Below are 15,200 nucleotides of genomic sequence, written 5' to 3' on the forward strand. Positions count from 1 at the left end.
ACCTAGCTATGCCAGTGTGTGGAGGGAGGGATAGATGGATGGATATGTGTGTGAGCACTTTAGGACAATAGCATATAGTTGCAGTATCAGCGGTATCTGTTGAAAGACAAAGCAGCCGCTGTTCAAAGAGCCGTAGACACTCGCAGGCACGTTGTTGGGCGTTGGCATACTGTAGATGTGGATGCAGGTTTTCCAAAGCAAAGATGCCATTTTACATTCCCAGACAAAATAAGGAGATACAGATTTGGAACTATTCTGGTAAGGGGCACTCAGCTGTTAACAGTTCAAAGGGACCTGCACAGTGGCTATTCTGGACAGGCTCCCATTGGATGCGAGTGTGGGAATGTGAGGGGGGTGCTACTAAAAAGGGGAATGCTGCTGGAAAACAAACGTTTCAGCCATAGCTCAAACACTAGGTCTTTTCGCTTGTCCCTGACATTTAACTGCTAATTCCTGGTAAACAAAAGAAATGCCCTCTCATTTCTTTAGTGACTCTAGGAACTGCAGAAACAGCTCATAACAACAATGTAAAGAACACGGTGGGGGTGGGGGGTGGACGAGGGGCACGTGTTTGCTAGAGTAGCAGATGCTGAGAACTAATCTGGTGGGACCCCAGTAATCTGCTGTGTTTGTGCCACCAGACGGGCCCCCGCAGCGTGCTCTCCTTTGCTCCGCATTTATCCCCCTAAACCACGCCCAGCAGGTGCCTCAGCCATTACTGTACTCTGAGTCCGAAAGTTAAAGACCCCTACGCCCATTCCCCCACACGCCCATTCCCCCACACACACACACACACACACACACACACACACACACACACACACACACACACACACACACACACACACACACACACACACACACACACACACACACACACACACACACACACACAGATCCTATTAGTGATTACATCACTGACACACCGGCTCTGGCAAAAGGACAGACAATGCGTCATTCCTCTACTTCACAGTCTATTAAGTCTGAAATAACCTTTAACATGTCATGAGTTATCTGTCTTACCTCCACCTCACAGGTGAAGTCCGTCCCATCCAGAAGCGTAACATGACACACCACGAGCTTCATCTTTGTCTTCCTCGCCAGACGAAGAGGAGACGTGAAAATAGAGGTCTGGCCTTCTCCTCCCTCGCCTTTAGCTTCCACCTCTCCTTCCTTCTCCTTCTTCAGCTCCTCTGCTCCTTCTTCTCCCTTTGTCTCCTTGGTCTCCTCCGGACTTTTTTCAGAGCTCTTCTCCTCCTTCTCTTCCTTGGCAGGCTGTGTTTGCAGAATATGAACAAAAGAAAAGACAAAATAAAATCACAGGTCTGTAGCCGCTATGTAAAACGTCAGTGTTCCTGGGTGGGGATCAACATTTACTTTCTATCACTCTGTGTTGTAAGTCCCCGTCTAGTCTCAGTTAGCGCTTAGAATCTGCAGGCGTTCCTTTTGGCCTGGTTACTGAAATGTTGATGTCACTGGGTGGGCCGAGATGGCTTAATGTGATCACTGCATGGAACAGTTCTCCTGAATGCATGTGCACTCGTACAGGGGGGGATTGTCTTTCTCTTTCCATGTCTCTTTCTCTCTTGGTTAAACAGATGCTTTAATCAGTATGCTGCTGTGAATTATTAGAGTAGTGTTACACACATTTGTCCGTGTTGACAAACCAAAGATATAAAACAGTTGGTCTGGTTTTTACGGCATCATCTTAGTAACACCTGGGACACTGATACCAACTATCAGAACATTATAATAGCATTATTACAATAATAACTGCATCAAGACCATGAAAACCTCAGGTGAATCCAGCAGACTATTTGGTGACCACCTGCCTGCTTCATCTCCCAACATGCACGCTGGTGTGGCGAGTAATTCTCAAAACGTGTGGGCCGTACCTCAGTGTCCGCGCTGGCGTTGGAATGAGATTCTGCGTCTCTTTCCTTCACTTGCACCGTCTCTGCCGCTTCCTTCTCCTCCACTTCCTCTGCGTGGCCGTTCACTTCTGGGGCAGACTCTGCCTCGTCTGGTGTCTCCTTGCTGACGGCTTCCTCTGCGGGGGGGACCTCCTTGGTTGGGGAGGTCTTCATGAAGGAAGGCAAAGATGCAAGATTTAAATTAATGTATTGCCGACTCTGATAATAACATACAAATCTGCTATATAGACTAACTTATAGTCTAGCTAATAATCCAAAGCAGTATAATATTTTCACCACACCTGGCCTTGGGACTTCTGCTTCTTAAGCCATCCTGGCAGGTATCGGGATATTCCTTTCCCCTCCTTCACCTCTTTCGCTTTGTCCTGTTCTTTTGCTTTCTCCTCTCCCTCCGCGTTTGCCACTTCCTGGGCTTTTTCTGCTTCCTTCTCCGATTGGTCCGGCTGAGCAGCCGACTCCTCCGCCGTCTCCTTCACCTCGGTCTCAGAGCCTGCTTCTGTTGTCATGGCGACAAGTGAACCTGCGGAAGAGAGACATTTGTTAATAAGCTAATACATATTGCGCTAACATGGATAACATTATAATTAATTACATCTCAAAGACTTTTTTAGGGCTGGTATACAACGACTAGCTGCAAAATAATCTCCAAACCTCACAGATTTTTGGGACCATTGTAAATTTTTAATGGCATTTCAACTATCTTTTATAAATGAACCAGCTGGTTGTGTGGTTTCTGACTGAGTTCAACCAAGGCTCTCCAAAAAAATTAAACCAGGTACTTGAAGTGCAGCAAATAAAATACCAAAGCTCAATATGTCAGTATTAATAAATTAGCAGAGTCTGGTCCTGCTATGAGCGGTGACCTCATTGCTGATGGAAGCATTAGCTCTCGGTTGTCTTGTTTCTTTCATACAAATACAGAAAAACAAGAGTTTAGAATGTCATTATGTCATACGGACAGTTTCATCTGGGTCAACAGCTCCAAAGCCAGATACAAGAAGCCACACAAAAACAAAAAGGAAAAAAAAAAGAGTGAATTGCTCAATTCTTAACAACTGAGTCATTGGTTATACCCTGCAGCTGAGGTCAACACACACACACACACCACACACACCACACACACACACACACACACACACACACACACACACACACACACACACACACACACACACACACACACACACACACACACACACACACACACACACACACACACACACACACACACACACACACACACACACACAGAGCCTGTTCTGGTCTCGCTGTGTGGGTGACTTTCTAAACCTGCTTGTGCCTGTTCATCAGATTGCGCCTCTTTTTAGCTTTGTCCCGCTGACTCCGTCACACATTACACCATCTGCATTTAAAGGTGACCACCACCCAGTGAGCAACACCTCTTCTTTTTCGGTTGCAGCAGCTTACGACGCTGCATAATTCTAGCTTTGCCATTTTTTCCTTCTGCATTTTACTTTGTGTCCCTTTCACCGGTTATCTCTATCCTGCCACCTTTTACAACGATGGCGCACACGCACATCCACAGTGCAGCAGCGGCGTGAAGGGAGGGGGCGGGACTAAAAATAGAACAGGTCTCCTTACGCATGATTGACTCATGAGGTAGAGAGGGGAGGTGACTGGGTGGCTGTAGAAAGGTGTGTTACGTAGGTGGGTGCAAATGTGAGAGAGGCTACATGAAGCTGTGTAGATAAGGAGAACCAAAGACAAACACTTCTGACTTCCCCCTTATCAAAAGTAAACGTGATATCCAAATAAAAAGCGATAGGGTGCATTTTTATTTTTGTCAAGCTTTGTCAACAACCATGGATTTTTTAGCATCTGGCAACCACTGATGAACATGGACTTGACCTTGATGCAACTAAGGGACTGACACTGTGAAGTAATATAGCACACAGTCTAAATGAGTTGAAACTTTCAAACACTCCTTTCCTCAAACAATTTCAAAATGAACATAACATTTAATCAGATTGGAGGTAAAGGGGGTCCTCCCCCCTGTGCAGCCCCCGCTCATCTAGGACAGCATAGTTGTTACTGGACTAGCTCACAGTGTGCGAGTGAGAGAGCTGGCATCAGAGCGCAGCGTTTTCTAAGATGTTCGTCACGGCCACTTAGGCCCGCTTTAAACGGGCCTTCTTGCTCGACACCCAGAAACCTTGTTCTGCTTCTCTCACAACTCCCCAACCTGCCACCGCTCATCCCTCTCTTTCTCCCCGTGCCTCGGCATCTTCCTCTTTCATTAAATCTCATCTCCTCGCTCAGTCCGTCTCTTCCGGGCTCCCTTTCAATCCCCTCATTCGCCCACGTTCATTATCTCCCCCTGAAATCCCGTTCTCTCGCCTCTTCCCACACTCCCTGTAAAGAATGGCTCTGACAGTCTTACAGCCTCGCTTCAGACACACACACTAAACAGTTTATGACAAGGGAAAACATCTGTATACAGTATGTCCTGTATATGACTGATCTACAGGCCCTGCAGCCGTTTATATTAAAAAGGGGTCAAATGTAGGTTAAACTCCTCTCCTGCATATAAGGAGCCGAACCATGGCGCTGTGTGTTTTGTTGCTTCCAACAAAGTTTGGAGGAGAAAGATTCAAGACACAAATTCATCCATTGAATCTATGGACCTTTGTCACTGCATCAAATTATATAAATCATGATTAACATTTGAATATACACATAATATTTGAAAATACACCTGTGAATTGCATTAGTTTAAATCTAGAGATCAAATAGATAGTAAAACCATCCTTACCTACTGTTTCTGTTGCTGACACTGTTACACTTCCTGTTTCCCCCTTTTCTTTACTTCTTCTCACCTCTACTTACTTTTTCCTCCTTAATCTCTCTTTATGGACCCAGTGTCCCTTCGCTCGTCCTTCGTTCCCCGACTTTCACCTCCCACCTCTTAGCAAACGCCTGCCCTACAAACTGTCACTGCCTCCTCCATCCTCTGCTCTCTCCCTCAGAGATCTGCGTCTGCCTCCCCCTGGGGACAACTGCTCAGAGAAACGAGGGCAGAAGATGAGAGGGAGCATGGGACACTGGAGGGGGTGGAGATAGATGAAGACGGGCGTGTGGGAGAGAAGAGCAGTGCCGAATTACTAATGGGCACCAGCAGAACAAGTTCACTTCCTCATTGCTATTTATCATCAAGGTGAACAATTACAGGAAGTACACCAATTATCTTACCATCTTTTAATCTAACAGCTGTGTTCAGACACAGTACTTATGACAACTCTGGGTCTAATACACACATTCTCACCTACCGCAGTCTTTGGGACAAAGCATGTAGTAACAGGTCTCCATGGCAACAACAAATCCCCATGGAGACAAGAGATTACCGCAGCAAAAATACAGATTAGTGGACGAGCATAGAAGTGACAATGGAGATTATAACCGTGCCTAAACCCATTTCAAACCACATTAGATTCAAAGCAGATATTTTATGGTGGAAATACAGAAACTACAACAGCTACTTTTACTCTGTCGCCTCGTGCTCGCTGATCTCACCCAATAAAACAGCCTGCTTGGTTTACAGAAAGATCCACAGTATGTGCGTGTCCAGTCCAAGCCTGAGCAAGGAAGATGGGGACCACCCACTACTTTGTACATTTGGTAAGAGTTTGTCTGTGATTGCACTAAAATTTACAGTGATTAAATATTTTGCAGCATAAAAGCAATACTCAACTTGGCCAACACCAAAAAAAAAAATTGTAACATAGTTTTCACACCGTATCAAACCACTTCAATCTTACAACATAATCCTCAAAACATGTGTAGGATTCAAGTCTAGAACCAAGTTAACAAGTGTGTGTGAAAGAAGAAACAGGTGTAATGTCCATTCAAGTTTAAGGATGGAAGCAGTTTGGACACACACAAACCGAATCCATCAGAGACAGATTGTCTCATGTCTCCCTGTCTCTATACACATTCACACACAAGATGAAGGTATACTGGTAATATGGGGGAGTATCTCATCATCTTCACACACACACACACACACACACACACACACACACACACACACACACACACACACACACACACACACACACACACACACACACACACACACACACACACACACACACACACACACACACACACACAGTAATGCTGAATAAATATGGGTGGACTCTGCAAAGTAAACGTTGACAGTCAAACTGTCTGCCAGTACAAAGTTGATCATGTTTCCTTTAAAATTAAACTACACAACTTAGGCTTTTGAAAATTACCTGCTTATAATTTAGACGTTACTACATTAATATGAAGGTATGACCTACTCGATGCAAAAGGCTCTAGAGGCGGGTGTCGTGTTTCATACATGTTCGCACCAACTGGCTATAACTGATTGGCTTCCATACAGTTGAGACTAATGAATTAAAAACCTAATCCTGCAAATCACACTGCCACATCCCAAATGTTGCAACGAGCTAAAAGCTTTTCAAGCGATTCTGCCGTGGTCCAGCAGCTGACAGCTATGTAAAAGAACCAGCACAGCGCAGAATCCTAATCTGTGCTGTTGTCTGCGCAGCGTGATCTGTTCGTATGTCACGCAACAAATCATACATAAACACACTCACACACACGCAGATGTGCCAAACACACACACAGACACATTTATGTAGAATAAAAAAATGTGTAAACACATATTCTTAGAATTACTGAAAGCACTAACAGACTGCTGGTGTGAAAAGTCTCCCCGCCCTGTACTGTGACCCTAAAACGGAGGATTACATGACGGATAATCCATGTGTGTGTTTGTCTGTTTATCTATTCATTCCTTCATCTTACTCTCTTTCTCTACCTGATGCCAACCTTCCACTGCCCTGAAACAACACACACACACACTCACGTGAACACTCTCTAATGGATCTTTGCTGTCTTTGGTTTGAGCTTAGCAGATGTCAGTTTATAAGCAGTTCTTAAATAACCAATACTTCTATTGCTTTTAGATGTTTTTTGGATCTAAATGAAATGCTGAAGCTGCTGCTAGAGCCTGAACAGAGGCTGTGCATTTTATCGTTTCAGCTCTGTAGTTTGTGCATGTACAGCTATGCCGGCCCTTTCCCCCACTTTAGATCCTAATGAGGTGGGATGGTATGCTTTCAGTTCAATAGCCTGGTTCATTTGGCTTAGGCCTGGACTTTCAACAAAAAACAGACACTTGGCCACGATGGTGTGTAGTTCATTCACACGCTTGGCTGTTGTAGATCAAAGACGTAGCTCATAAAGGGTGAAGTTTGTCTGGAATGTACAGGTGGCCTCCACATCGTGCACATGCAGCCATTTACAGTACACCCTGACCTAAGAGGAGCAAGATAAAACATATTCACTTTGCTTACGGCCTCACAGCCATTCAGGAAGGAGTGAAACAAAAGTATTGTTAACTGCTTAACTCCCCTATTCAGCAATTTAAGCAGTCAAGCGCAAGGCTCCTGTCTGTGTGTGTGTTTGTGTTCACAGGGGAGACAATGAATGAAAGCATGGGTGGGTCACAAGAGTGCACGAGTAGAGCAGATATGCTTTACTGTATGCGTGTACGTGCATGAGGGAGAGAAAGATGAAAAACATAACAATAACGCGTCATTAGCCGGGAGGAGAGAAGGAGCGAGTGAGTGAAAGGAAAAGAAAGACGCTGAAGCTCAACGCAGCAGCTCTCCTGAGTAGCAGTGGGTGTGGTGTTACTGTGGCAACGCACATCCCATAGAGGGCGGTAATAACAGGTGCTTTGGCAAAACAAATGACTCCATGGACATCAGAGCCCATTATTACAGCTGCTTTGTGTGGCAGGTTGCTGCAGTTGAGTGACAAACATCCCACTGAAAGTCGCCATTGATCAGAACGAGCTGAAAAGCTTTACAGTCTGTTAGCAAACAGTCAAAATGACGTAGCAACACAACAATATTAAAGAAAAACAAAGAACCGCTTTCACCATTTACCAGTTGCCAAGTCTTGTGAATGATGAGTTTTAGATGGGTTATGGACCGGCTAATGAGACCTTTGACTATGTGCTGACAGTTTACAGACTGATTCTTCAGGTAATTGCCAAAATAATCAACAGACTGACAAATAATGTAAATAACATCCGTTCTAATCAGGAGAAACTAGTTGTGCTTGTTTCTAATGGTGCAACAATTATTTCAAACACGCACACAAATCATTTCACAACTGATTGACCTCATTTTCTAACACTAACTTTAACCTCTAACTGTAAAAATAGACATTCCCCTTGTGTGCGGCGCAATGTCCTCTTTACTTAAGGACACCATCCTGTTTTCTCAGACACTGTGCTGCTGCAGGCCAGACACACTCATGCATCATCATGTGCAACAATCTGCAGGCACCAGCTCATCTTGGGCTCGTCAATGACATGCCCAGACAGATTATTTAGCAGGCCAGTATCAGTTAATCCCACAGCAGTGACCTCTGACCTCTCAACAGGAAACAGGAAGCGTGCTAAAGAAGCTCCTGCAAATGCTCCTTTTATTTCCCCTATTTAATATTGCGTATCTCAATATAAAACACAAATTCTAAAGTTGAGCTTGTGTTTCTCAGTCATTAAAACCTGTATATGTACATAAAACACCTGAACAGTCAGTTCTTCTGTTCTGTGACTAACCATAAGGGAAACGTAGACGTATTCTTTCATCGGGGTTTCACATAAGCTATACAATGTCAGCTTAAGTAAATCAACAATGAGGTGAACCCTGTCCTATTCTACTCACCAGCCTTTGTTTGGCCAACTTCTGTAATTTCATAGGTTTTCTTATGAAGCGGTTCCTTATTCAGCCTTTGTGAAATGTTAGAATGCGTTTCCTGGAGGTCCTGTCCCTGTTATGAACTAGAAAAGCAGCTTCTAGTTCTGTGTCTGACCTAGCTATTTGTCCCTTTATTTGTACTTTACTTCCCAAAATGTTGTGAAACCTTCAGCCATCAGACACCTCATACACTCTTCTACTCCCACTTCCTTTTCCTCCCCTCATCCCTTCCTCTTTATCACCGTGACCATGGTGTCCACCCTCTAGGGTTTATGACAAACTGAATAGAGGAACAACTGAATGGGCCACTTCGCACATGAACGAATTGATACCTGAACTAAATCTGAATAGTCAAAATTAAAAAGACAGCATTATAAAGTCACTGCACTATAAAGGTTGTCGATATCAGCATTAAAATCATATTTTCTGCTCTGTGCCAACTTTTCGGCATGTTGCGCCCCTAGATGTGACCTTGGAAGGATGAAGGCTGTGCCCCATCCCACCCCCCTCTTTCCAGCCTCACTCTGTGAGAATGTGACCCTATGCTGATTAATCTGTTTTTAACTATGTCTGGCTCCCGGCCAAAGCCACAGGCCCACACTCTCCGCCCGCGCCCCCTGTTTTTTTCACTCTGTCGTTTCATTCATTGATGGACCCTTGCTGGGGAAGGCAGTGTGCTTCGCTCTAATAAATATGTTACTCTCCATCATAAGGATTTTCTATTGTCCTCTCCTATGCCATTAGAAATATGACATCACTACTCTTTCTATATAAATTGAATAACAGCAGTTCATTCGTACTGATATCAATGGAAATAACCATTTCTATTTTTTATTAGCTTTTATAGTATTTAGCTGATCCTCTCGCTTTTTGTCCCCTCCATTCCACATCTTTTACATCTCAACCAGCATTCAACTCCGCCCTCCATCCTTCTCTCGTCTCTGTGGCAGTAATAAGCTGAACACTACATTACAGTGTCCATTCAACTACGCCCCTCTGATCTCTGTATGAAGGAGAATCCTGAAAGCTAGAGGCTAATAGCCTGTGGTCGCGGCTCACTGCTACGCTATAAAATGTCCACCTCAGTAATTGAGGCGACGGTCTCTATGTAGGAGATGAGAGCCTTGGACCTACAAGGCAACAGAGAACTGGACAAAGAGCTGTGTGGTTAAAGGTTTCTGAACAAACTTATGTGGGATATTAGGACTATCAAAGTGTGTCTGAGCTGATGTGACATGTCACGTTCCTGTTGAACCCACCCGGTCAGGATGAAGACACACACAGACACACACATAGATGTTCCCATAGCCTTTCCGAATGGTTAAGCAATCTCTCTCACTCTCTATGTCACCCTCATTCAGTTTTTGGCTCTACTGTTACCTTGCCTCTCTTTCTCTTTTGGTCCCTGCATCTCTACCCACCGATGTACCTGTCTTTGCTTCTTCCGTCCCCATCTTGCCTTTAAAACCTTCAAAAGGACTCACTTAGGAAAACCACACATCAATCCCACATCCGTGTTTTGGACAACTGCTGCAAGCACATCATTACGTAAAAATGCACATATCAAAAATGCTGTGTTTTGCCTGACAACAACAATACTGAGGAGAAGAGAAGCCGTGTGCGTATTTTCGCTAACTTAAGCGGACTCCTTTAATGAGGAGATTCTCCCACCAGAACGACCAATTAAGGCTTCTCATTAGCGGGTTTGACAGAGCTGCTACTGTTCTGCACATCCTGAGAGGCTGAGAATGAACATGGCGCTGATAATTATAGATAAAGCATACACGCAGCAAGGGGCCTGACAGGAAAACACGCCAGACAGACATGCTTGCAGTTGACTCCTGCTTGTGGCTCGACAAACTAGGAATCGTTCCTGCTTAGTTTCAGTTTAAGTAGCGACTGTGCCTCATCATTCACAGAAAAGCCATGACACCGTCCCTGCACCAGTGTCCTCCATTTAAATCGAGCCTACTTTCCTTTCCCTCAGGAGAAGTAGAGAGGCCCCAGAGCTGAGCTGTGCTGATTAGGGTGATGAACAGTGTGCCACGCATTCACACACAAAGACATGCAGGTAAGAACTAGTGATTGCTAGTAGCATAAGTGCAGTGAGGTGCCCTAATAGCAGTCTGTCTGGTCCTCCTCGGTCATCATCTACATCATCAGGTAGTTAGGGATGAAGCCATTTATATAAATGCTGACACAAGGCAGAAGCAGCTCAGTTATATGTATATTAGATTTCTTATATGTCTTAGCACAGGGCTAGTTTATGCTAGGAATTACACGCATAAAGTATAGTACGTTGATGCAAACGGCAAAATAAAAGTAAAAACGTGAAAACTGTTGAAACTGACCACTTTTTATTGTACGGTGCATTTAATGTTATAAATGACCCTGGTCTGAATGAAAAGCTATGAAGGCGTTGTACAAGCTGCAAGAAATACGGGTTTTTCGTGGTGGATGTTAAACACGGCGCGGACTTATCGCATTGTTTTCGCTTTCGCGAATATACACGAACATACACACATTAGCTCACATCCTGTACTGTAACTTTGCACACGAGGGCAGGAAGCGAACGAAGACGGCTTTTCGCGGCGTCGGGGCGACCACTGACCAGATGTTAGCGTAGCGGGAGGAAGCAGCTCCCCCGAGACGGATGTTTGCACGCGCTTCAAACGGAACCGCTAACGCTGCGTTAACATGGTGACGAGCGTAACGGTGGGATTCACCTACAGCGCTAGGAAATACAGGCACGCGCCGATGCCGACGCACGGGGGTCCGTTCCCCTCCGAGGCGTATTAATATTGGCGCTCCGCTCGCTTTTTTTGCCTAAGCTAACTGCCTTCACGAGCCCTTTGATGCTAACCACATGAAGGAGCCCCGCGCGCGACGCAGCGGGACGCGGAGGTGGCTTAGGTGATGATAACAGGGATCCTATGGAGCAGATAGGCGCCATGAAGAGCCTCATCTCCACCGAAGCTATGACTGCAACTGTGAATAACGGACTTCGGTAGTGGTTTACGCGACTGTTTCAGAATTATTATAGTTACTGTGACTCTTGGTTGACTTGATTTACGCAACGAAAACCGACAACATTAAACGCAAAATATACAAACGAGCCGAAGCCGCAGATGTAGGCATCATGTGATTTTAAAGGGGTTATAGTTGCACAGTACCTGTTGTGATTTCCAACGACCCGTTTATTGGGAACTTTTCCAAGCGTGACCTCTCTCCGGGTTCTCCTCGAAAAAACAGCGCACGTCCCACGGTCTCACAGCCTCCAAAATCTCCACTCGAGTCCACACCGACAATCTGGCCAGTACGCAACACGGACGTGCCCATCAACGTCAAGGCCCGCCTCATACAGTGAAAAACATCTCTTCGACGTCTCTCATTGGCCTAGAGGGATTACTGTATTGAATGTCGAGACGGGATTGGTCGACGGTAGTGTCTCTTGGCGTTGGAGCGACGTTCGTTGTATATGTGGCAGTGCTAGTGTGGCAAAGCAGCGCCCTCTAGAGGACAGGGTGAGTCACTGCAACACGTCAATGACCTGCTTGCTGCTCGTGTTTCACGATCTAATATCAAATAGAAGTTTAGTTTCAACTATCATGTATCATTTCGTGTATTTGGTAGATGAAATTAACTTCCTGTGGGATTAGTAAAAAAGTCAATGTCCTCTAGAAAACACTTAAATTCCCAAATTCTCTGATGATGACACATTAATTACAATTATGCTAATTCAGTCAGTTATTATCTAGTTTCACACATATCTTTCTAAAATAAAGACTCACAAATGGCCATTGCTTGTTGCATTATATAGGACGTGCTCACGGATCTCTACAACACACGCTTCTTACATATAAACCTATACCCAGATTACAGAAGCTCAAGTAATTGGCTTACAGTGTAAGGCACTGTGGAGATTTTACATCACAAGAGAAAGAGTAAACAAGCACATTCCAGTCACATGAATGCTTGGATAAAATAACTGCATTGGAAAATCCTAATAATGAGTTGCTAATGTTGAAACATGTTAAAATAAATTGACAACAGAAAAGATGTTGAGAGGGAAATAATGAGTGATTAGTAGGGAGATGTGTTTCAGTGGACTCACCGTAAGCATAGTATCATGATTCCAGCAGAGGAGCAGATCAGATCACATCAAGTGGGACATGCGTGCACATGCAAACAGAATGGGAACAAATCAGAAATGGCTTGCAAGCTGCAGTTCCTGTAGATAAACTTAAAAAGGTCAAGGTAAACATCTCGTTATACAACAAGATTAAACAGGCAAAATGTTTTTACAGGCTGCTTGGTTAGTATTTTTTCATAGATTACAATGAAAACAGAAATGGATCTAAAATTATAATTGATTATAGCTTTTATCCTGTCATGTGCATCAGTGAGAGTAACAATTAGCACCCAGACCGGTCATGGCAAAAACACAACATGCAGCAGATGTTTCAGTTCAGTATTAGTCTGATTTTATTGACTTTATATCTACTTGTTAGCTGTATGAAAGGAAGCACAGCAACAGTGGAACATTTAATCACTCACATAACGCAGGGTTAAGTGAATTAAAGCCACCTCCTTCTGGGCTTGGAACCTGCTGGGGATGAGGAACCTAGAACTGCTTGACCTTTATCAGTCTCGCTTTAAATCACAGCAAAAAACAATGCAGGGTCTGAAGGACTCGTGCATATGAGGAAGGACGATCAATCACCCTTTTTCTCAGCAAAAGTCAAAATAAAGTAACAAAAGCTGTCAAACTGTTCCATAAATTTAAAATAGCAGGTGTCTTTATTTTATTTTATCTGTTCACATTTACATCTACATCATTGCCACCAATTTTAGTGAAACTGAACTAAAACAAACACAGGGTTTTGCAACTGGCTACTACTACAAACTTTTCTAAATATCTAAGATAATACAAAAATCTAAAGACAGTCAGAGAGTGTACCTGTTTGTTAAGGGTCCTTTTATTTTAGGAATAGTTCCCACACTGAGATTAGGCCAGCCGTGACTCTACACCTAATCTGCCTGACTTGATCTAAGGTCTGTCAACCTCCCTGTACCTGCTCCCTCACATTCTCTCCCTCCTCTTCCGTGTCTGTCCAGCCGTTCGCCTCCTGCCTTGCTCGCGGGAACCACTCGGAGCCCGCGTACGCCTTTTGCTGAGTCACTGACAGTGTGGTTGTCCCTTTGCCCCCGCGCTCACGGGGCAGCGCTGATCGACCCGGATCCCCCTGTCCTCGGAGCTAACAGTCAGACAGTCAGTAAAGCCAGCGTCCTCCCCACACGCAGGCGGCAGTAGCTGCTCAGTCACCCGTGCGGGCGTGCCATGAGGTCAGGGCAGTGCAGATTCTCTGGAGGATTAGTAGCAGAGTCCATCTGAGGGGAATTACCCGGACACAACCATCTGGATGGCAAAACATTGCCCACTCCACCAGCTATGAATCAGTTAAATGTATAGTGTAAGCAGCTATTGCCCTGTCATGCCTCACCCGTTATCTAAAAGCATGACTTACATTAGTGCCAAACACAATAATATTAAACATGTTATTAACCTATCAGTTTAATACCTTCTCAGTAAAAGTATGCTTGCATAACAAGGATGGTCTTATAAATGGAAATACACACAGTACTAATTTAGTTTTCAGCTAACGTGTAGGGGAAACACGTCTGGTTAGCCGTGTTTAACTGAAACTGTCACCGCACACCTCAGGGCTCATAACACAAACCACCATTTGCGGGGAGCCCAGGAAGTGATTCCCTTTAGTTTCTTTTTTCTCCAAATGAACCCCATAACACTGTAAATTAAATAGCCTTTCAAATAATACAGTATTTGTGCTAATGCGTTTTAGAAATGCGATATAAACACTGGCTCCCTTCATAATAAAGCATAATTCAGACTAATTAGACGCATGCACATCACACTGCATTTTACCTGATACCTTGATAATCAGCAGGAACAAGGTGCCTGACTGATAGGAGCTCTTCACTCGGCTGCTTCCATCTCCCCGCTTGTCAAACAAACATCAAGACAAATACTTCTCTCTCAGCTCACACCTTTTTGTTTAAAGTAAGACAAGACAGCGGTTCTCTCTGCACTCAGTGCGTGTGGTAACGTTAAACTCTGGGATCAAGTGTCAGATAAGGAAGCAAGAAGGAGAGAGAAGCGATGCATAAAAAACAAACTATTTTCTTAGTACTTAGTACTACACCATCGGTATCATGTATCATTTCTAACAACCACTGACCTTGTGACCTTGTGACTGGTAGTTCTCTATAATGCTTCATTTCAGACAGCCTGTTGGAAAACATTTGTAATTGAAAAATGCGTCTGTGTTTCCTCACAGTCGTTTCCAATGGCCCAGAGTGCTCATAATGCAACAACACTAACTGACCACTAGAGGGCGGCAGCTGCTCTTTACCTAACCTGAATGCAGGACAGAGGAGGAAAAGACTGCAGGTCTATTTTAAT

The 15,200-nt window shown here is 44.3% G+C and overlaps 1 protein-coding gene across 13 annotated transcripts in view; it reads right to left on the reverse strand.

Annotated features, from left to right (window-relative positions):
• The window catches only part of epb41l2 (erythrocyte membrane protein band 4.1 like 2), a 36,341-nt gene extending 21,310 nt beyond the window's left edge, over nucleotides 1–15,031 (reverse strand). For 4 of the 13 annotated variants that reach the window (XM_041069387.2, XM_041069385.2, XM_029142113.3 and 1 more), the window contains exons 1-4: nucleotides 11,890–12,079; nucleotides 2,216–2,454; nucleotides 1,896–2,081; nucleotides 1,024–1,275 (exon numbers count right to left, since the gene is read on the reverse strand). In XM_041069387.2, the coding sequence (XP_040925321.1) occupies nucleotides 1,024–1,275; nucleotides 1,896–2,081; nucleotides 2,216–2,454; nucleotides 11,890–12,076 (864 nt within the window). In that variant the 5' untranslated portion in view covers nucleotides 12,077–12,079. Of the gene's footprint in view, nucleotides 1–1,023; nucleotides 1,276–1,895; nucleotides 2,082–2,215; nucleotides 2,455–4,707; nucleotides 4,997–11,889; nucleotides 12,091–14,976 lie in introns of those variants that run through there. The other 9 variants (XM_029142114.3, XM_029142115.3, XM_029142112.3 and 6 more) reach the window with 6 other exon arrangements.
• Nucleotides 15,032–15,200: the final 169 nt, after the last annotated feature.

Source organism: Betta splendens, chromosome 24 (assembly GCF_900634795.4).
Source record: "Betta splendens chromosome 24, fBetSpl5.4, whole genome shotgun sequence".
Lineage (NCBI taxonomy): Eukaryota > Metazoa > Chordata > Actinopteri > Anabantiformes > Osphronemidae > Betta > Betta splendens.